Raw genomic sequence first — 24,528 nt, forward strand, 5'->3', positions numbered from 1 at the left:
TTAATTTGAAATGAAAATAAAAAATAAAAAAGTTACACAAAAACCGTATTTTTTGGATGTTGCCAAAATCGAACGGTTTTTGCTCGGATGTTGCCAAAACCGAATGTTGCCAAAATCGAACGGGGTCTGTATCTAAATAATATTCAACAACAAACCATGAAAAAAAAAATTTCAGCTGATCAAGAAGAGATCAAGTACAAGTTATTTAATCAACAAGAAACTACCTATCATTAATAATTTATTTCATTAAAATAATATGAGAAAAACTTAAATTTAAATTTCATTTTTTTTTCAAAGAACGCGATCTTAAAAATGAATTCAGACCTTATTTTATAAAAGTGGTTTTCACCTATTTTGTTTTTTTGAGCAATTTTGAATTCAAATTCCGAATCTAAATTTTGCATTTTGAACCTGAGAAATTCTGAATTCCCAAATTGATCTGAATCTAAATTCAAAACAAAAATTCTCAATAATTATGAACTTAATAGAGCATTTTAAAACAGAATCCTCAACCAGAAATCTCTTATTTGAATTTAAATCCAAACTTTAAAAATGGTTTGTAATTTTAAATATTTTCTTTTAATATTCCGGGATGATAAGTTCCGAACATGGAAAATGAATCTCGTTTCAGTTTCAAATGCAATACTAAGATTCAAATCTGGATTTTGTCCCAACGATGAACCGAGCTAATAATCAAGAATAATAAGCTGGATACAGATTCCACAATCCGATCACATGCCCCGAATTTCGATTAATACCTAAATAATCCCCACTAATACAGGCAGGCCAAATTCGGGCTATTACATCTAAAAACCTAGCAAAATCCGGGCATTCCATTTCAAAGTTCACAACCAAATATTTTCTTTGTTTTTTAAATTAAAACCAAGAAGTACTTATAAAACTAGAAAAATTGTTTTTTTTTATCATAGCTATCATAACTGTGTTATGTAGTTTATTTGGATAAAATTTGCTAAAAAAATGGCCTTGAAAGCGAAATACATAATTATGATCACAAACGGGCCCGTGCGGAGGACCCGTCCATGGGGTGGGGTTTTCTAAATTCAAATTAAGCTAAAAATAACAAAAATACCAAAAATACGCAATATATAAGAAAATGGATTTCTAACTTAATTTTCTTACTCATAATTATCACAAAAAAAATTAATTATAAAATAAATCGAAACTTCTCAAACAAATTACAATGAAATTTTCAAATCAATGAAAATAATTTCCAAGCAGTCTATTTTAAATATTTGTAGTAAATATTTGTAGTAAATATTTGTAGTAAAATATAAAACACAGATTGAGAAAAAAAACTTTTATCATAAAAGTCCGATCAAGTAAAAAATTACCCATGATTATTTGTAAGGCAAATGATTGTTATTTATTATTCATTTTAATTTACATTTTTTTTCTTCATTTTCAACTGAAGGGTTGATTTTAAATTCCGCTGTAGTGTTTGGAAAAAAAAAATGCGATTTGAAATGTGAATATTTGATTAAGAAAAAAAGGTTCAGGTTTTTAGAACACCAAAAATTCAGAATTGAAAAGAACAGAAAAGTTTATCAAAAATATTTCAAAAAACTTAAATAGTTTGACTAAAAAATTCGTTAAATTTATTTTAAATTAAAGAAAACTGTACCATAAAATTAAATTGAAAATTAAAAAGAAATACAAAGATTAAAAAGATAAGTTTTTGACCGTTTAAGAAAGATTTTTTTTTTTGACATTGCTGTAGAAAGTTTAAAAACAAACTTGATTTCATTCAACAAATTTGTTGAAACTTGCAAAACGATTAGATATATGCTTTAAAAAATACTTCTTTAAATATTCGTTAAACGAGGAAAAGTAAACAAAAAAAACTTCAATAGCTTTTTACGCAAAACTCAAAATTACTAGAAGTCATGAGAAAAGTTTATGATTGATTTTAAATTTTTATTTAAATATTAAATATGTTATGTCTTTGTTTTAAAGTTTTGTCAAATATAGCAGAAATTTCTTAAATGATTTTAACCTATTAACAAAAGCTGATGGAAAAATTGCATATTCAAATTCAGGACACCCAAATTAATCAAAATAACGTTTTAAATTCATTGCACCTCGAAAAAATGTAAATTTTGTTGTCTTGTGTAATTTATCAAAACCTTTTTAAATGTGATGTTGAGCATTGATACAATACCTACAAGAAAAACATTTTGTTTAATTGAGACTGTAATTGGTTCCTTGAAGAATATTTCATATCAGCATAACATTTGTAATGGCATAAACGATTTTTTTGAATCCAAATTTCTAGTAGTAAAGTTAAAGTAGTGAATATTAGATTTTAGGTTTGTTTTGGTAATTTTATGGCCATCGCAAGAAGTAAGCACCTGTTACATGGTGTCCAACAAGTTGAGTTGAAACTGAATTCCGCCAGAGGCAATAATTTCTGACTTGCTTGCTTTTAAAACACATTTTAAGATCAACGAATTTCCCGATACTACCGTAAAAATTTCACTTAGAAAAAATCTTCATGAATTTCAAAACAGCTCTATAAATTTAACGTTTAGTACATAGCGCATAATCATAAGCGGCATCTTCATTCGTCTAGACTCTAGATAAAAGACGAGACAAAATTCCTGAAGATTTTCAGTAAAACAATTTTAATCAAATGGTCTTAGTTTTAAGATATTTACGTATGTGACAAAACCTTCTTGTTTATTTTCTATTAGTTTATTGAAATCCTTTTACTTTTAAAAGATGTTTGTGCAGAGTGTATCCATATCAAGTCATTCAAAAAAAAAACAAATCGCGCCGGTCCGAACCTCGGGTCTCAATGATTTTCAGGATATTTTCAGAACATTTAACGTTTTCAAGATTATCTACTTTGTGCTGCTCTCACCATTTTTCTTTATCAATTTACTTATAAAACTTTCTGTCATATTCGATTGCCAACTTACAGTTTCCGTCAATTGATTCTTCCCTCCTGAACAAAAAAAAACCCCTCCAAATCTCTCAATGCAGTCCACATTGGAAATCAAAAGCAATTACATCAACATCGATGCACTGGCCGAGTTTATTCAGCGAAAATGTAATCTGCTGAAAGGCATTATCCATCGGACAGATTTTCTGACGGCCAACATGAAATCGGAGCCAACAACACCCGGAGCCGGTCACCAGCAGCAACAGCAGACCCAATCGTTCGTCCATCGCGGTTTTGGAGCACTTCCGGTTTCCACAAGTCAGCCCCAGCATCCGCCTCATCCCAGCGGCCAAAACCAGAAAAATAAAAACAACAACAACCCAAACCGAACCGAGCTGCAATTGCTGCACGAAGCCAACGCCATCATCAGCAGCCTGCGATTGATATTCCGCCGGGATGAGGAATTTATCGCATTGACCTTGCTCAGCGTCCGCACGTGCCCGGAATTTCAGCCGATTCTGGGTCCGGTTTTCGAGCGCTTCTTCGGCCAGGGACATCCGGCAAACGCTGGCTCGGGTGTCAACACAAACACTGTTGAGTCCTATGGCCGCATGTTGCTGTGCTACGTCAAGTGGAAGCAACTGTACAGGGCTGACAGTGCCGGCCGAAGAAGGTGGGAGCAGATCGATCGGCTGGCGCTGGCAACACTGCCGTACGATTTTCCGCGGGCCTTCAAACGGCGGGAACTAGCGTTGAGGGCACTTTTTCCGAAGGTGCTCTCGAACGAAGCGGTGGCCAATTTTGGAACTGGGCCGGCCGCTAGGAAGCAAACCGGAACAACCGGCGGAAGATACCAGAAGCATAGTGTTACCATGTAAGTAATTTGTTGTTTCTGTCACATGGGGTTTGTCTACAACGGTTGTTGCATATTGCATCTCCTTCTAACTTTCATTGAATTTGAACTAAATCAGAGGTATTTTCAAAAATTTGAAAATAACAGTAGTAAAAACTTTTGACAAATATTCTCATTTAACTGGATTTGATATTCTTCTATACAACTTAAATATGGGAATCTATGATATTCCATGCGATAAAATGTTGATAAAAAGTTAATTTTTCATAACTTGCGCAGCCGAGAGTTTAAAAAAACAGTTTATGATATTCATTCAGCTATACGTTTCAAAAAGCAAACATTTGAGATAAGCGTTTAATAACACTAAGGAACAGCATTTTCGGAAATATGTTCAAATAACTGATTTTGGAAGATGTTGGCGTACTGAATTTGAATCTTAAGATTTAGTCTATCTCCTCTAGTTTTGACTATATGGAAATTTTAAAGTTGGTCAACTTTGAATAAAATCAATCATTTATATACACTGCCGGCCAAAAGTTTGGGATCACCCGCTAAAAAACATGCAAATTTTGATCGCTCATATCTCAGCCGTCTTAGGATATATTGCGAATCTTCTGATCACATTTGAAAGATAATGAGCAATAGCTATTTCGGAGGTATTTTGCCCATAAATAATACACCATACTAGGGGTGATCCCAAACTTTTGGACGATAACTTAAGTGTCTATTTTATTAATTAATAGTACATTGTTAAATTTTTGCACAAAATTTTTTGATTGTGTTTTGAGAAGTATACAATAAGGATTCTAATGCAACTTCAATTTTGAAATTTGGTTCACCCTATCGCGAGATGATTGGCTTTGAATATTGAGTGCGAATTTTTGAAAATGTTCTAACTTTAGGTTAAGTTTTAGGTGCAAAACTAAAACATTATTTATGGGCAAAATACCTCCGAAATAGCTATTGCTCATTATCTTTCAAATGAGATCAGAAGATTTGCAATGTGTCCTAAGACGGCTGAGATAAGAACGATCAAAATTTGCATGGGGGGGGGGTGATCCCAAACTTTTAGTCGGCAGTGTAACTGATGAACTAACAAACCCAAATTTAAAAAAAAAACTGAATCTTTTTATTATCCTTCATTCAATATAGGATTCATATTTTGCCTAGATATTCCAGTTTCAGAGATACAACAAATTAAAACTACAATTTGAATTTTTTTTAAGAAAAATTTACAAATAATTTTGACATCACTTAAAAGTATTTTAGTATTTTATATTATAGATTTTTACTCATTCAATAACATTAATGAAGACTGCAAAACGATTTGACTTTATGCTTTAAAAATATCCAATATTAAATTTGATTTCAAATTTCTATGAAATTTCTCCATTCGAGAATTTACTTTTGCTGAATTGGGGAAAAACAAAAATAAAACAGTTGTAACTTTTTTTTTTCTACGCAATCTTAACTATTCGCGGTCTTATGAAATTGGGCTTGTGATATAGCTAAGTTGGCAAGTCAGTTGCTTCCTGAGCCGATGTCCGTAAGTTCGAGCTCAAGAGTAAACATCGATCACATTTGTACCGGATAAGTTTTTAAATGACTGTCCACCAACTGCATCGTTGATATAAGCAAAAAAAAACAACAAAAAATGTGATCTTAATGGAAGTTGGTCATCCAATTAAAATCTTTTTTTCAGTACTTGCAATCAGGCCCGTGCGAAGGACCCGTCATGGAGGGGGGGGTTTCAAAATTCAAATTTAGCTGGAAATAATAACAATACCAGAAATACACAACAAATAAGAAATTTATTTCTTAAATCATTTTCTTACTCTTGACCATAACACACACTCGAAAAAATAATAAACTTTACTGCTACGATTCAAGATATATCAAAATTAAAAGTTTCAAATCAATGTAATTTCCGGTAAGTTATTAAAAAATAATTTAGAATAGTGATTCTTGTTCTAAACTAGATAAATGAAGTCAATATTTTCGAAATACAGAAAATAAATGCGAATTTAAATTTCAAATAAAATCTGAATTTGAAGCATTGAACATAAGGATGAGTGCAAAGAAATAGAATACATAACAACAGATTTAAAAAGAAATTAAATCCGAGTTCTTAAATGAACTTCAGATCAGCTCAGCAATTAATCCTGATTGTAAATTATTAAGCAAAATAATAATAACTTTAATTTTAATTTACATATCATTAATTCATTTTCAATTGAAGGGTTGAAAAATGCCTCTGTTAGAACTTAAATATGAAATAATATATAATCACGATGTGAAATGTGAATTTTCTATCGGGAAAAATTATCAATTTTGAACTCAAGAGATTAAATAGAATTTGATTTAAAAATAATAAACTATATTTCAAGAGTATCAGTGATAAAAGTCATAGATAAAATTCTTTTTTTATATTCCAATTTATCCAGTTATCAGAATAAAAGACTACAAAAGTTATTGAAAAATCCAGATTAATAGGCTTCCAAGAAAATTATGTTTGCAGAACACAAAAATGCAGAGTTGAAGAACAAAGCTAACTTATTGAAAATATTTCCAAAAACTTCATTGGTTCGACTAGAAAATCCTGTTAGGTTATATGAAAATTAAAATAAAATTTAAATTCAATTTATCGCCCTTTTCGTTAAAAATTATGTTGTTTTAGAAAGAACGTTTCCAGATGTTGAAAATGAAAATTCTTTCCATGAGGAACAAATTGATGACATATGATGAAAATGCTTCTAATCAAATTCAACTCACTCATTGTATATATCTATTCCTCCTAACTTTCTATTCGCCTATAATTTTCATAGTTTTGAAATGTTCTCACTAAAAGAATATAGCTATCACCAATAAGGTCGATAAATTAAATTTACAAATATAACTAACAGTGATAAAAGTATTCATTAATAAAAATGACGATGAAAAAGATAAAGTCCCCACTTTTTCAATTATCCCTCGTTTTAGTAATATGAAGTTTATAAGATTAAAAGTGAATCAGTTTCGACTTCAATCATTTATTGATAATTGATTAACTAACAAGTCTATATGAACGAAAAAAAAACTGATTTTGAAATCGTTTATTATACTTTATTCAATTCAAAAATAATATTTTGATAATAATGATGATGATCATGCTGCATGATTTTAAAAATAAAATTCAATAGTTTATCGACAAGTATGTTAGAACATTACTGGAGAAAGTTTGAAAATTAAAAAAATATTTTATATAACATATTTGCTGAAATCTGCAAAACGATTTGATTTTTGCTATTAAAAGTATCTGAACTTCAATTTAGTTAATACTTCTTTAAAAACTGAAATTTGTTTATTTCACAGGATTGGGAAAAGTAAACAAATAGTAAAATTTTATAACTTTTTTCGCAGGTGTCAAAATTACCTAGGATCGTGAAAAAATATGATATAAACCTTGATCCTTATTTTTTTTTTGTAATGTTTTATAGTTTTGTCAGAAAAGTGAAGAATTTTCTTAAATAATTTTAATCTATTTTCAAAAGTCCCTGAAGCACGAAAATTGATCAAATTTAGCTCTAAAATTAATTGCACCCCAGAAAAAAGTGAATTTTGTGGTATTGTGGAATTTATCAAAATCCTCTTGAATGTGGAGCTGAAGAACAAGAAATACAAAATAAAATTGTGACTAAAATTGGATTCTTGAATAATTTGTATCTGCTTAAAATTTGTAATGATATAAACATTTTTAATTATGTAAGTGATAAGTAATAAAGTTATGGACGAACTTGTTTAGATACCCTTCTTAATAAAAACCAATTTCAAAGACGAGGTAAGATTTTTGTATGTCAAAAATTGAATATCAATAGAAAAAGTTTATTACTTGAATATCGGATTGACAATTATAAATATATATCAATTCGTGAATATAGTGATGTAGAATGAAAGGTCATAGGCTAAGAGTGATTTAGCACTGAATACCGCCGGAGGCGAGCCAATTTTGTGTCATGTTAGTTACCATTTAATTTTAAACACTTTTTGGGATCAAACAATGTCAAGTTACTACAGTAAATTCACTTTTTGAACTGAAAATTTTACTTGGAAAAAATCTTCATGGGGGGGGGGAATTAAACCCCCCCCCCCCCCCCCCCGCACGGCCTTGCTTGCAATGTTCTATGGTTTGCTAAAAAAAGTGCACAATTTGTTGAATGAATTTTCACCTATTTTTGGAAGAATGCTGATGAAAACTAATAGCAGATTTGAAATCGGCGTCCCAAAAGTACTCAAAACTTGTTCGTAAACTCTGTATTTTGCTGCCCTGTGTAATAACCGCTATGAATTCAGATCTGATTGTAAAACTTTCAATTATTTATTTGAATCGTGATTCGAAATTATTACATTTTTAATATCAATTCTGGAACACATTTCTCACTGTGAATTCGGGTTTCGATTCTTCAATTTCTAAACATATTGTTGAATTAGATTATCAAAATCAAATTCCGAGATGGGAAGCTTTCCTAACTTTATTTTCATTGTTTTGCTCTCGAATTTAAACCTAGCATACTATATGTGTGATATAGTAACAAATTTGCAACAAATGATTTAAAAAAAAAAATTCAAAATCTTTTTTAATGTTCAAATGTTTAAAATAGATTAATTCAAATGTTTAAAATAGATTTTGTAAAAAAAAAATCATGACATTAAAATTTAACTTTCGATAGTTATAACTATTCTTAATGAAGATTCCTGATAACTTAATTGATAGAATCAAACTTTCAGCTTTGAAGTGCCAAATCGAAAACTGGACTTCGGCGGTTTTATTGGTGTGAATCTTCAAATCCAGCCGTGATGGTCAAAAATAACAAAAAAAATATCTCCCGAATGTTTAATGCTTAAGCAGTTGCCGGGAAAATATTCGATTGATTACGGGAACGTTTTAATTTACAAGGCACATTTTTGGTGTCTATGTTTCAAAAACAGTTTTTTTATAATTTTTGTCTCGTGAACTCGATTTTTTTTGTCATACTTTGTCTATCACCTCTAGTTTTCGTGATACGGCTTTAGGAATTTTAAAGTTAATCAGTTTGGAGTGAAATTAAGAATTTGTATCTGACGAACTAACTAACTTCCATGAAAAATAAAAAATGGTTTTGAATCTACTCACTGCTGACAAGCTTAAAACAGTCCTCCAATCATGCACAAAAAAGAAATCACCAGGGCCTGACGGCATAACATATGAGTTTTGCCTTGAAAATTACAATAATATAGTTGACGACATGCTTAAATTGTTTAATTTGTACTTTTCGAATAGTATATTGCCACCTAAAGAATTTTCTTCGGGGATTATCACATTGATACCAAAATCGGGCAATTCTCGATGTATTCAAGATTTGCGATCGAAGATTGAATACTAACTACAAATTATTAATGAAGATTTTTGAAAAACGAGTTTCACTTATTTAAAATTAAATTTTAGGACCAGGCCAAATAGCTTGCACAGATAATAAATCTTGTATAGGTAGATAGCTTGAAACATATTCGCAGATCTAACAAAATCTAAACAAACTCAAAGGATTTCCAGCCAGCTTAGATCTTGAAAAGGCGTTGAGTAAAGTTAATCATGTATTCTTAGGGAAAATTATGAGCAAGTTCGGCTTTCCCGAATCTCAAATTACTTGTTAAAGAATCAAAACAGCTTCAATTTTTTTTAAAATTACGGTATTCTTAAATTATTTGAAATATTTACACTTTTGCAATAAAGTGCTAAACTTTCTCATTGAATCTTTCCACTTATTTTCAACAGTTATACCGGAATCCAGAATTTATAGAAAAACAATTTATTATCGCCAATTTGGATTCTGCACTCCCTAATTAGTCACAATCTATGTACTTTGGAAAAATGTGAATTTAGTTGCCTTGTTTTATTAATGAATATGTATTTTGAGTACTGGAAATTATTTATTCTAAAACAGCATTTAGAGCAAGTTCACTCGTTTTAGGAGAAAGTGGAAGAAATTTTGACACTTGTAGCACATTTTGAAAATTTTACCATGCAAAAATGTTTTCAAGATCTTTTGGCGTTGTATATTTTTGCAGCACTGTTTCTATTTCAGCCGTATGTGATAGAAATATTGCTATTTTTGCATCACAGCATGCGGAAAAAGAACACGTGCTGTAAAAAAATTGAAGGCCGCAGATCTTGAAAAAGTTTTTGCATGTTAAAGTTTTCAAAATATGCTAAAAGTGTCAAAATTTCTACCACTTTTTCCTAGCACGAATGCACTTGCTCTTATAATTACTAATTTTCCCTCCTTGGCAAGGTATCAGACCGCGAGTGGAACAAAATCACGAACGAATTTCATTACCTGACTTCGCCACTTGCCTTTTGAATTGTAGAACCGTTAATTTACGGCCTACAGAGTAAACAACGAACAGTGTTGTACCAGATAAGTTTTTCAATGACTGTCTGCCAACTGTAACGTTGATGTAAAGTCACGAATGCCATAAAGATGGTAAAACGACTTTAATCGAAACAAAAAAATATCCCCTCTTGATTCTGAAAACTCTAAATGGTCGCAGTTATATTTAATACATACAATCAAACTTTTCATTTACTGTTTCATGTGTCTTTTTTATTCTACGTTCTTGCTTGAATTTAGAAATTTGTAAAAGAATACTCGAATTTAAACACTTACTTTGTAATATTTTACATTTGCATACTGTTTTGCAGTATGTACCAGTATTTTTTTGTCTTACATAATATGGATATTTGATTAACAGATATGAAACGGAAAAAAATAAATCGGTTCCAAAATTTAAATTATGATTTGAAAGAATCTTTACTTGATTCAACGATTAAACGCTTTAAACAAAAACGTACCTCCAGTTCTACGATATTGTTAAGACTGTAACATAAACTTTCAACTGCAATCAACGATAAAATTTTCGACTTCCTCCATTTGGAGTTATCAGCTAAAAAAGAGTCATTTTTCAACATAAATGGTCTTATAACTTCAAAACAGAAACAAATTTTGCTAAACAGTTTTCCACAAAATCTTACACATAAAATATTTTTGATAAAATGTCACTCTGAAGAGTTATAACGAAAAATCTTTTTTTTTTTTTGAAGGACTACCCTAACGTTATGAAAAAAAATTGTCATACAACTTTTATTTCAAGAGATAGATATTTGATGTCTTCGACAAAGTTTCATAAATTGTTAATTTCTACGATGTTGTACAACAATTTAGCCCTCTATCTTCATATCTCAGATACTTTATGAACCACTCTAGAATTGTTTCATTCAGAATTACTGCCTTTAATTGTTGTAAAAGTTTGTCTTAACCCTCATCCGCATTAGATTTCATTACCCTAATCAGCACTAGGAGTGTCAATTTGACACTCAAATCTAAAATCGTCATAACTCTTTTTATATATAACCGATAACAATGAAACTTATATGACTAAAAACCTTGTAATGTCAGTAAAATATGTTTAGAACTTTATATATAACAAAAGCTTCTAGTTTTCTCGTTATTCAGCATGAAAGAAAAAAAATCCGAAAAAACATGCCTCAGGAAAACTGCTGTATATATTTTTCTTATGCATATGAAAGCTGAAGTTAATATCATGAAGCCAAGAAATATTTTTTTAAAAATTTTTTAATTAAATGGTCACAAAAAGTTTAAAAAAAAAGTGGTCTGAAAAACCTTCTTTTCATACTTGCTTGTAAAAACTGTTTGAGCAGCTTTTGTAAAAATATCATTACAAATTCTATTCTAATTCTGACATTTTGTTGTCTTTAAATTTTTGATGCAACAAAAATTGAACTTACTGGAATTTTGCAAAGTTGACTACTTTGTGCGATTTTTTCACAAGTTGAAATTTCATCTGTTTTTGTGGTCCACCGTCAGGTTGTACCCGGATTATCAGTGCTTTGACTTTGTTTGGACCAATAAAAAGTATATTCATTGGAAAGCAAATTTTATCTACATTCTAGTGAGGTGCAACAATTCACGCTTTGAGATTTCACAAAAATATGAAAATTCCTGAATTTCTAGAACCACAAGCAGCGCGTCTAGCAAAACGTGTTTGTTTACTCTCCGAGTAGGTACGGTGGGTGAAGATTCGGGCAGAAAGCCAAGCCGACAGACGAAATATTGATGCCAAAAAATAACACTATAAGTCGGAAAACGGAGTTTTTTTGTCCAGGCTTCCAGGGTTTGTCCATAAATAAAGTGAAGATGCAAAATTAAAGAACATTTGGATTCATTTAGGGTACCGGAAGAAATTTTTGTTTTTTGAAGCTTCTGAAAAAAGTTACAAGCCTTCAAACTTGCAATAGTGTCAAAATGACACTCTAATGCGGATGAGAGTTAAACATTAAATTCATCAAAATTAGGAGAAAGATGCAAATAATTGTTTCCCGCAAAATTTCATTTCTGGACCACTATGCAATTGTTGCTACTCCGTGATTGACCAATGCCATCAATTTTGTTCAAAGGTCAAAAGCTTGGTGTCTGGGATTGACAGAACCATGCTTGGTAAAAGTCATCGTCATGAGGCGTGAAGCTGTGACTGTGAAGCCTCTTGGTCCGTCAAACTCAATTGACTGTTGCTTAACGACCAGTCACTTCGTTTGCCAGTCATTCATTCCCCATTCATTTGAAGCTAAAATAATAACCTAGTCAAGCAATCGCATTCAAGCGTCCGATGACGAAAAAGAAACGCATTTATTATTATTGTTGCTCCTGCCAGCAAGCCGAAGACGACCGAAGAGGAACAAGAAAAGCATTTATTATTATTGTTGATCCTGCCAGCAAGCTCGTTTTCAGTTTTTTATTGCTATTGTTGCTTTCTGCCAGCAAATCGTTCAATTAGTTGTACCTGCCGTCAGCAGCCGATCGAAGTGTGAAGAGATTTGCCAGTCACTCTCAGGAGAAATTTTGACCATGTGTAGGAGCTTCGCCAGTCGATGATGGAGAAATGTTGATTGTTGTCGTGCTTTATCCGTCATGCGAGTAGTGAGGCTCCGTCAATTGAGAACAGTGCCAGTCGTTTGATGAAACAAAACTAGTCGGGTCAAGCGTGACGGGCGAAATTTACCAACACTGGACAGAACATTCACAAAGCCCAAAACTGATGCTCTCTTTTTGAATATCAACAACGACGCCGGCCACGTCCTATTAGTCAATTGTGTTTGTAAGGCAATCCGATAATGTTTGAGTAGAATTTCTTGTTGCAACTTATGAAACATTAACTTCTAGAAATAAATTGAAAATTAAAGAAAGCTGTGTGCTTCCATTTTTCCGTAAAGATTCTTCCGGGGAATCGATCGCATTGAAGATAACAGGTTCCTGGCCATCCAAAAACAAAACTGCTCTTTCTTACAATAGCACTTCACATTTAAATTTATATCGAAAATTGAAATAACAATTTATAATTTTGAAACGAGATGAAAATTTTTTCACAACCTTCCAATCCAACGCTTGCTTCAATTCCCCGAAATGTGTGCGTTTCACATATTATGCAAAAAGCGTTTAAAATGGGAAAAATGTGAAAATAGCCCAATAGAAAATGGGAAGCTAAATTTAAATTTTAAAGTTAAACTAAATTTCCATCATTTAGAACAGTGGTTTTCAAACTTTTTTCCTTCACAGCCCCCTTTTGAAAAATTTTCGAGCTCAACGCCCCCCTGGGCAAATTTTAGAAAATCTTGAAAACAAAACAATCTTGATCGTTGAAAAACCATTAGCTTTTGACTATATGTTGTTGTAAAACTTAACTCAAAATTCATTCAAATTTATTTGAGGGATAACATATGCGTTGTTTTTCGAAATTAGCTTTTATGAACTTATAACCCTTTGGCTTCAAGGGCCTCATATTACTTGAAACTTCCAGTAAACAGTTAATTCTGTGTAAAGTTTCCTCGACAAAATTCTATAGTCAACATTGATTTGCATTATTATTATAAGGTACTAATAATAACTAATTACTGTCAAGCTGGCAAAACAACGTAAAAAAAGTATTATTTCTTAATATCTGAATTTCAATCCTGTTCAAAGTTATGCAGCATTCACGGGTCTTCAAGTTTAAATAAGATTTTAATTACTGAATTCCAGCAATGTAAGTGATAACCGAACAGATTAAAACATTTAATTTAAATTTGAAAGATTATCCATGGCAAATGGCACAATAGATTTTTTTTAAACCGATTGAAATAAAAACTTAAAAAAAAAATTTCTTTCCTGAACCATTTTTTTCATTTTTTCTTTCTAAGAAATCTATTACTAAATCATAAATAACGCCTTTTTACACAGATCTTTTTGAAGGTTAAGCAGATTTTTTGAGATAATAAATTTTTAAGATTATGAAGCATTCTAAAATCAATTAAAAATCAAGCCATTAATCCTTCTAAGCATAACCCAAAATAATCTTACAAAACCAGATCATCATGTGGAGCGTATACAAAATCTGTGACAGTTAAAAAAAATGTAGATACTTTTTAAGAAAAAAAATATTGAGATAACGGAACAAAAATTTGCTTGCAGCTTCGAGGAATTATAGATATTTAAGTCTTGAACTTGATGTTTAGTTATGTAACGTAATTCGTAATTGTTATTTCAAATCAACATTGTTTCGTGATTTGTGAAAATGGTAATTACGACCTTACCGCCCCCTGGAGCCCTTACAACGCCCCCCGAAATTCAAAATGGAGCTCACCGCCCCCCTAGAAGCTCTAAACGCCCCCAAGGGGGCGGTAGGGATCACTTTGAAAACCACTGATTTAGAATCAAAACAACAATACCTTTTTGCAATTAAATGTTTTTTTTTTTCATTACTGCTCGCAAGATTGGAAAACACTTATTCAATTTAACCGCTGTAGGGGAGCAATTCCTTTAGCTGTTTCTCCCAGCAAGAACAGGCGCAAAATTGAAATACTGTGTAATTTTTCACCCTTTTTCCTAAACTAGCTATTTCGGAAAATGTATAAATTTCGAACTTGAATGGTGTGAAAATCACACACGAGTTTGGCATATATTTGCTAATAATGTATCAAAGCAATTCAACCAACTAGTCTCACAACACATATCAGAGCCAGGGCCGTAGGAAGAACCGACTCATGGGGGGGGTTTTGAAGAATAATTTTTACCTATGATTTTTTGTCTAAAAACACACGAATAAAAAAAATTAAAACAAATTATGTTTGAAACTATATGATTATTCATTTTTAAGTACTCATTAGTACTTTTCGTATGACATTGTTACTTAAGAGAAGACACGAACGACACAAGGATGGTAAATTGTCATTAATAAAACCTTAAAAAAAGTAACTCTAGAAAAGAGGTCCTTAGCCTACAAGATGAGCTCAATTTTTTTTTAATGAAACCTCTAGAAATAAAATATGAAATTTGCTTTCATCGATGGTTAAATTTTTTGAATTTGTTTAAAAGTCTGGTAGATCAAAGTTAGTTGATTTGAGCATAACACAAGTTCTTTTTGGGGTAGCCTTAAATTTCTTTAAAAAAGACTTATTCTATACTCAAATCAAACAAGACCAATCTTCTAAACTCTTTTGCAAATTCCAAGATTCTTACCTTTGATGAAAATAAATAAAATTTTCCAATAAAACCGTAAGAGATAAAAAATTTTCGAATAAAATTTGCTTGATGCAAACTTGAACTAAATATATGATTTTAATTTGAAATTTGGCTTAAAAAAGCTGCAATATTAATAATGTTAAACAATACACCGAAAAAATAAAAAAACATTGTGCCGATTTTTAGGTACCTAAATGTTTTTAACAGGCAATATTTTTCATAAAAAATCAATTCCATACTATAAATCCTGTGGATGATTTTTTTAAATATAATTTGTGATATTTTGCATGAATCAAAATTTAAAAAATAACTCAAATTTGTGATTTTCAACTGAATTGTGTGTACGAACTTATTCTGATTAAAAACTTTGAAATCTGGAAATTGAGTTGACAAGCAAATTTTTAAGTTTATGTTCTCTTTCTGAACAATTTTATGTTCATTGAAAAACTCATTCACAAGCTAAATCTTCTTCTGAATTCTAAACCTTAATTCAAAAATTGAACTTTGAATCTGTTTCCAAATTTCTATACGATTTCCGAAATGTACAAAAAATACGATTTCCAAATCTTAATTCCAGATCAGAATTTCATGAGCCAAATCTTAGAGCCCTTTTTCATGAATCTTTTTACTAAATTCTGTTTTGTTGGTTTTATCTTGATTCACCAGAACCTCCAAAATGGGTTTAATTTAAAATTTAATAATCAGACCTGAATTTCTATGATAAGGTTGCCAAATTGCCTGGTTTTCAACGGATTGGCCCGGATATTTAATATTAAATTTGGGAAAAGTCCGGTCCGACCAGGTTGCCCAGATTTCATTGGATAAATTGTGTTGTAATTTTTTTTTAAATTATGCGTCCAAAATTTTTGCAGCAAGTTAAAAAAAATTATTATGAAAGGTTTTTTTAGTTTTTTTTTTTCTAGATTTTTGGTGAGCAATTCCTAGGTTTTGACTGAAATTGACCGGTTTTGCCTGGATTTGGTCGACAATTTTGAAATCAAATACCCGGATTTTGTCAGTTTTTTATATTAAACAGCCCGGATTTGTCCGGCCCGCATACGTGCTGGAAAAAATCTGACAACTGTGTGGCGCACGAATGGACGTATGGGTACATCATACATTCTCTCCATGTGAGTGGATTAAACGGATACCGCGTTACCCCACACGAGCGTGCAGCGAGTGAGTCAGTCAGTCGGCGAGCAAGCAAGTAGGCTGAGTAGTGCGTGTCGTTCCCGCTGCAGTTAGTGATCCGGTGGCCCAATGATGCTACTTCCGAGTTTCGGACCTCTGGACAGGTCTGCACAACAACCTTATTCTATGAACAAGTGAGAAAATTTTGAAAAACTGTAGCAGAATTTTGAACTTGATATGGGTTTTTGAGGTTCTGGTATAAGTTTTTAGTTCAGATAGTTACTCTTGAACATCTTTGGTCTATTATTATAATTTGATTATGAATTTCAAATTTTGAGTGTAGAGTATAATACCTTGCTTGCTTTTTTGGACCCTCATGGGGGGGGTTTAACCCCCAAAACCCCCCCCGTTCCTACGGCCATGATCAGAGCAAATAATGTGTGAAACAATTATGCAAATTTTGCGAACCAAATTGGTAATATGTTTTGTAAATAATTAAAATAATATGTTACAAAAATTTTTCCTCAAAATATTATTACAAACTAGTAGATCCTTTTGAATCAGAAGATTACAGCAGTATAGTTTTTGTTTATTCATATATCTTAATAAAAGAAAGCTATATTGCAGGAAAATAGCGGTAAACAAAACAAAGAAGAATTATTGGCTTCAAAACTACTTCGATTGTACTGTTTGTTTAAATTTATGCAATCTTGAAAATTCAAAGTAATGACACGAAAGGATGAAACCTTGAGTCATATCCAGCATTTTTAATCATTTTTTTATAAATATATAAAGCATTGAAATGCAAAGGCCAAGGAGTGGTAATTATATTTAAAAAAAAAAGTTGCTTCTACATTTTCATACAAAGCTCAAAATCCTTTAAACTGAGAGTTCAATGAACTAAAATTTATCAAAACAAGACACTTCAAGAAATTCAACAAATCCAAATTTGTGAATTTCGGATCAATGATTGGCTATTTTAATTTTTAGTACCGATTTTTCCAAGGCTGGGATTTGGATTGTTAAAGCTGTCCACAACAAAAAACATTACCGGCTTACATTTTATTCTTAAGATTGCCTAATTGGAATTTCACTTGGCACCTTTTCAAATAAAGGAATTTTAAATCAAAATTATATATTCGATTTCTTCTACCCGAAGCGCTCTAGCTTAGATCTTTCCACCTACCAATACTTTCATTTCTGTCAAACCATTCAACTTTGAATTTCATAATTCGTTGAAATGTTAAAAAGTAAATGAGAACAAATTATGGTTTTGTCAAATTTTGAACTGTAGCTACTTTTCAGATTTTTTGTCAATTTGCATTTTTTCCGTTTTCCGTTTTTTGGTGGATTAATAAGTTTCAGAGAAAAGCTACAACCCAACAAACATAAAATCGCACTAGAAATGATAACTCAAATCGTTAATAATGTTAATGCGAATCGCATATCCTACCAAATAAGTAAACGATAGTAAAAATCGTTAATTAAAGTCGGTATAAATCGAATATGATAGAATGTCTGCCATGTTTGCAAATTTGTTCTCACGCGCGGGATTCAAGCAAGGGATTGCAGTGGAGAGAGAATTCTTTGCATTTGGAATGGTAGGGGAGAGGCGGGCTATATGCGCATATTAAGGAAAGCACTCATTTTCTCCCATATTCCAATAGATAAGAGTCTGAAAACTATATGCACATGAGCGGACATCTGTTTTCTATACGTAAGAGCAATTTTTCTGTTAAAATCTCTTACAGTTTTTGTGAAAATCTATATATATAAAAAGCAATTATCTGTATGTTTGTTTGTTTGTTTGTTTGTTTGTTTGTCCTCTATAGACTCAGCCGTCTTAAGAGCTAGAGATCTGAAATTTGGCATGGATGCTCATTAGGACCAGGAATGATGAAAAATGTTATAGATTTTTGGATGACCCCTTCCGAAGGGGGTCGTCCATACAATACAAATATTGTTTTCGCGTTATTGAAGTTATTTTCCGTCGGATTGTGATGAAAATTTGCACATGAGTGTTTTGAGAAACGAACAATCGATTACAGTTATCAAATTTAGGGTCAGGGGTCGGCCAAAGGGGTCGTCCATATCCACTGATTAATGTTTTTGCGATATTGGCTTTATTTTACATCGGATTGTGATGAAAATTTCCACGTGAGTGTTTTGAGAGACGAGCAGTCGATTACAGTTATCAAATTTAGGGTCAGGGATCGGCCAAAGGGGTCGTCCATATCCACTGGTAAATGTTTTTGGAATATTGGATTTATTTTAAATCGGATTTTTATGAAATTTTGCACATGAGTGTTTTGAGAGACGAGCAATCGGTTCCAGTTATCAAATTTAGGGTCAGGGGTCGGCCAGAGGGGTCGTCCATATCCACTGATTAATGTTTTTGGGGTATTGGCTTTATTTTACATCGAATTGTGTTGAAAATTTGCACATAAGAGTTTTGAGAGACGAGCAGTCGATTTAGGTTATCAAATTTAGGGTCAGGGATCGGCCAAAGGGGTCGTCCATATTCACTGATTAATGTTTTTGCGATATTGGCGTTATTATAGATCGTATTGTGATGGAAATTAGCACATGAGTGTTTTGAGGAACGAGCAATCGATTTCAAGTTTCGAATTGCGGATCAGAAGTCGGCTGAAGGAGTCGTCCATACCCAACTTTAATGTTTTTGCGATTTTGACGTTATTCTACATTGGATTGAGATGAAAATTTCCGCATGGGAGTTTTGAGGGACGCTCTTTTGCTTTCAGGTTTCAAATCTTGACTCAGGGGTCGGCAAAAGGGGTTATTATCTGTTCACTGTTTTTACGATACTCTCTTGATTGAGCATAGAATTGTAATGAAAATTGGCACATGGGAGTTTAACAGAAAAGATAATTGATTTCAGGTGTCAAGTTTTGAATCGTGGTCAAAAAATGGCCGTCCATGTTAGTTGCTCACTGTTTTCGCGATATTGTCGTGATCATGCATCGAATTGAGATGAAAATGTTCAGATGAGGGTTATAAACTATGAGCAATTGACTCCAGGTAGCATGTTCCGTGTCAAGGGTCGGCGAAAGGGGCGTCTATATTCACTGATCACTGTTTTCAAGTTCCTGACGTTATTTTACATATAATTTCAAAAGAAAAAATGGCTTAAGGGAGTTTTGAGGAACGTAAAATTGGTTTCAATTATCGAATTTCGGGCCATAGGACAGAAAAAGAGGGTTTCATTGAAAGTTCAGTGTTTTGTGCAATAATTTTGTTGGAGGCAGTTAATTGATACCAATTTAAGTGTGAAGGTCAAGCAAAAGAGTCGTGCACACAAACAAATAGTACATGTTTCTGCCATAATGTCTAGATTTTGCAACCGATCGAGAAGAAAACACTTTCACATAAATTTTAATAAAAAGCCAATCAACCGTTAAATTTGAATTTCAAGTAATAGTAGCAAATTTAAACACTGTTGAATTTTTTCCCCAAAATTGTCGAAAGAATGTTTCGAATTCATTTCCTAAACTCATGTTGACGTACCAATGATTTAAAGCGAAACGAAGTTCGTACGGGATCAGCTAGTAATTTTATAATAAAAGAAGTCAAAATAGCCGATCCCCGAAACCGGCGGGCTAAATGCGCATATTTATGATTTCAGCTATATTTGATTCACACTTGTAATATTTTGATAATATTTAATTGAAAATGGTAGAAACGGATGTTAGGCATACGTCAAGGCTGAAATTTTGGTGAAATTTTTTACATCACTAGTTCTTTTGCATGAAACATAGTTAAGTATGCCATATGGCCATATTTCATGGTAATATTGCGTTCATATTGTATTTTTATCGGATCAGTATGAAGTTCTGCTTTTTTCGCTGTAAGATCGTGATTTGAGCGTAGATTGAATGTTTAAATGATAGAAAGTAAAAAATTTATAAGACTAATCTATTTTTCTTGATATAGGCATTTAACCTGCCTTGATATGGGCATTCAGAACCTGTCTCTTATTCCAATATCTTATCATTTACAACTTTGCCAAAAGCTTCAATTTGTTGAATTTTCGATTTCCAGATGAATCAGAAAGAAAAACCATTAAAACTTTTGTTCACAGAATCTGTACGCGCAATAATTAAAGTTCAATATATTATAGCAAAACTGACAAAAATCTTGTTTGAATTTTTAAATTTTTTCGACTTTATATAACAATTTAATTTTTTCATGCCATGTGTTAAAAGCGTTTTACCCTCAAACTGCACTGATTAGATATGATGAATCTCTAGCCATATCGTCAATCGGCTGTATGCGCATATTACCTAATATGCGCATTTAGGAACACTTCCCCTTAAGACCAAGCCCACCGCAAGTTGCTATTTCTGTCGGTATTTTAGAAGTTTTGATTCGTTGCGTTTTTATCTACTTACTTATTTTCGCACCCATTGTTGCGATCCAGGTTGGTAATTGTGTTTGTTTATTTTCTGATAGCAACTACCGGCTGCGTTGCTACCGGGTTGCTACATAAACGCATCCTGTAACAACCTACTGCTCGAATGCTATTTCTCGAATCAAGTTAGCGACTGTTGGTGCGATAATGGGTTGATAAATATGTTGCTGAATGTACTCGATTCGCGGTTTAGCGACCATTGGTGGGCTTGGTCTAATGATCAAAATTCCACGACTGCTTAACAAATCGTAACAATTTGCCACAATTAACACATTTTCACTCTCTCTGAGCACCGGTTTCTCTAATTTTAACTAAAACCTTCTAATTCTCTCTAACAAATTGCAACAAATTATAACAAATCAATCATTGGCTGCAAAATTTGTTTGATCATTGACTCTGATTCTCCGTTTATCTCAGTCCCCTGGATTCAAATGAAAAAACAACCCTGTTGTTCTTTCTGCGATAAGCAGTGTAACCAGATTGCTAAATATCAGATGGTTCTTTTGGAAAAGTTGTCCAATGAGACTAGCAGCGAATATCGTCGCTGGCAACGGTTTGCATGCGTTAAGAGCAAAACTTTTGTGCTCTCGCATCTTTCAGGATGTACGAATATGGTGTTGAATATCGTCCAATATGTATGATTCCTCTCGCCAGAGATTAAAAATATGAATGTATGTATATTGCCTTCATTTTTGCAGGTAAATACTGTTTTTTTTTAATTTAATGCGATGATTCTTTAATGTATGTGAAACGTATAACAAAGTTTGATGGGAAATAAACCTACAAATATGTTTGCTGGGAATCAGAGTGAAGTGCGATTCTCAGATATAAACAATTAAATTTGAAACTAATGAAGTAGTTTAAAAAAATATGCATTTTTGCAAACACTATAACTACGATCACTTTTACTAAAAATAAAACCTTTTTTTGAAAAAAAAACATAGATGAAGGATGAAGATTTTTCGTTCAAATCGCTTTCGCTCTTCACTTCCATCTCAGTCATTATCAGCCCTCCGCAAATTATAGAATAATACACGGTTCACAAACAGCCATCATCTGATAACGATTTGTAATATTCAATCATCACCGTTTTCTTCCGCTTCCGCTGAGTAGGGGAGGAGCGGGCTATATGCGCCTATTAAGCAGAACACTGATTTAATCAAATATCACAACGAATATGTGTACAAAAACTATATACACGTGTGCAGGCATCTGTTTTCTATACAATGGAGTAATTTTTATGTTAAAATTTCCTTCTGTTTCCGAGAAAACGATTTTATTTTAAGTGTTGTCTAAAATGCCGAACCTCAAACCGTGCGGGCTAAATGCGCCTATTTATGTTTTGAACAAAATTTCTGCTTTTTGGGAAATATTTCCGTATAATTTCATTGAAACTGCTAGAAAGTAATAACTTCCATACGACAAAGCTGAAGTTTTATAAAAATCTATGTTTATTATAATTTTATGGAATATAACAAAAGTTAGGGTTGCCATACTATGGAGGCAGTTCATCCATGAGAAAAACTTTATCAAATCTGTTTTTAGATCTTCAATTCTCTCTTAAGATGTTATTCAGAGCTTAGATTTGAAGGTTCAATGATAAAAATCATTTTTTTATTCTATTTAACCTGTTATTTTAGGATGGAGGCATTTTACAAACATGATGGGGGCATACAAAAACACTCTATTATTCCACTTTATTATCATTATTAAACCTTCACAAAAGCTGAAATATGTTTAATTTCTTAAGTTCATTTGAGTAAGAAACAAAAACCATCCGAGTTTTAGTTTTAAGCTTCTTTTCGTATAATTTTCAAAAGTCGAAATATTACATCAAAATGTATCAAAACCTTGTTTGATTTTTTAAATTTTTTTGAGTTTGTAAATTCATAAAATTCTTGCTTGCTTTATGTTCTAAGCGTATCACCCTCAAAATGCATTGGTCAGATAAGCTGTCTAGTCAGCCATTTCATCAAACAGCCGTAGGGTCATTTAACCCGATAGGCCCATTTAGGAAACCTTTCCCCTACTCAATTACAGTCCTTGAGCTGACGTCCATGGCGTGACAAAATGAAATCGAATGATAACATTTCCACCCTTTTTCTCCAACCAGATAACAAAATTTGAGGCAAGGGCGAGCTGAGTGGGGGTTTATGTTCGTCATTTTGGTTTCATTTGAATAGTTGCCTAACACCTGCGGGGCTTTAATAGTCTGTAATTTGTAAAACATTAATTATTTCAGAAATTTTTCGTCCACAAACATTTTTTAAAGCAATCATGTAAATTAAAAAATTGAAATATATGTAGAAATTGCTTTCAAATTGAATCAGTCAACTTATATTGAGAGGCCCAAAAAAATACTTGATCCAAAAAAAACTTCGATTAATTTTCAATGCTTATTTTATGAAACTTTACACAATCATCCTACAGATTATCATACTCTGGATAACTTTAACGAAATACGAGCCACTTCTAAAAGCTCCAATTTCCCAATGTCAATCAATCTAATTTCGGTTTATTTCCATTCCTAGACACCGTTCAATTTAGGAAATCGATGTTCCTAATCCGTGCCGGGTTTCAGCCTTTGTTTTCTGATCCAAACCATACTTGTCATCACGTCGATGCCATTTGATTTCAATTCCTTTTCGTTCACAACTGCTCGTTCACGAAATTTTCCGCCTTCTGATTCCAGCAGTGCTGGATTTTGCTGTTTGATTTATATGTATATCTATCTATCGCTCGACATTTGTGCAAAACCACACCATGAGGAAATTCGTCGTTCATCGATTGGGAATGTTATGCCTACATACTGCCGTTTACTTTCGTGGAATGGTCGTACCGGAAGGAGAAGTTTAAAAAATAAGTCCTTAATCATTTCCGTTTCCCGGTCGTTTTGATAGGAGATGACCTTATCCGTTGTTATACAGATACATGTACTAGGTACTATGAATCATGAACCTTCCTGAATGAACAGCTGGGTTTTCAAAATTGTACTTCAAGCACAAAGCAAAACTTTAAAGCGCAGATGATTATTTAAAACCAAAAGCTTTTAATTTAACTGCAGCGTAAAAGCACCGTTCAAGTCCTGAGAAGATTTATTCCAAATTAATGAAGTATCTAGAGCATATATTTATAAATGAAAGCCATTATGATAATATCATAATGTTGATATTTGATTTCAAATTTTTGAACCCAAAAACCATTCAAGTTTGCACATTTTCGTAGTCGTTACTGTCACTTGGCTCCATAGTCCATAGCTCCATAGTTGAATTAAAAAAAAAACAGAGGTTTTATTGTTGTTGGACATTCATAAATCGTAATATAATCTATGTTGTGTTCTACTGAAATTTAAAAAAAATATTGTCAAAGCTTCTTTTTATTTCTCTGAAAGTTGATAAACTTCCACACAGAAAGGAAATGAATTGTAAAATAAATCATTTATGTTTATATACATGCTTGAGATAAAAATCTGTTAGGTAACCATTCCATATTTCTCCTTCTCAAGGCTCAATATTTGTGAATCATTAAAGCCGCTTATTGGCATTATCTTTCGCAAAAAAAAATTGTCGATTGTTTCACGGACCGGGTTAAAACTAAAGCTGTGCAACACCGCTCCTGAATAAATTAT

At 32.3% G+C, this 24,528-nt stretch overlaps 1 protein-coding gene across 1 annotated transcript in view; it reads left to right on the forward strand.

Annotated features, from left to right (window-relative positions):
• The window catches only part of LOC129751900 (uncharacterized), a 444,615-nt gene that overhangs the window by 407,599 nt on the left and 12,488 nt on the right, over window positions 1-24,528 (forward strand). Inside the window, exon 7 of the mRNA XM_055747666.1 lies at window positions 3,004-3,776. Coding sequence (XP_055603641.1) covers window positions 3,004-3,776 — 773 coding nt within the window. The remainder of the gene's footprint in view (window positions 1-3,003; window positions 3,777-24,528) is intronic.

The sequence above is a fragment of the Uranotaenia lowii genome, chromosome 3, assembly GCF_029784155.1.
Source record: "Uranotaenia lowii strain MFRU-FL chromosome 3, ASM2978415v1, whole genome shotgun sequence".
NCBI classification, from domain to species: domain Eukaryota; kingdom Metazoa; phylum Arthropoda; class Insecta; order Diptera; family Culicidae; genus Uranotaenia; species Uranotaenia lowii.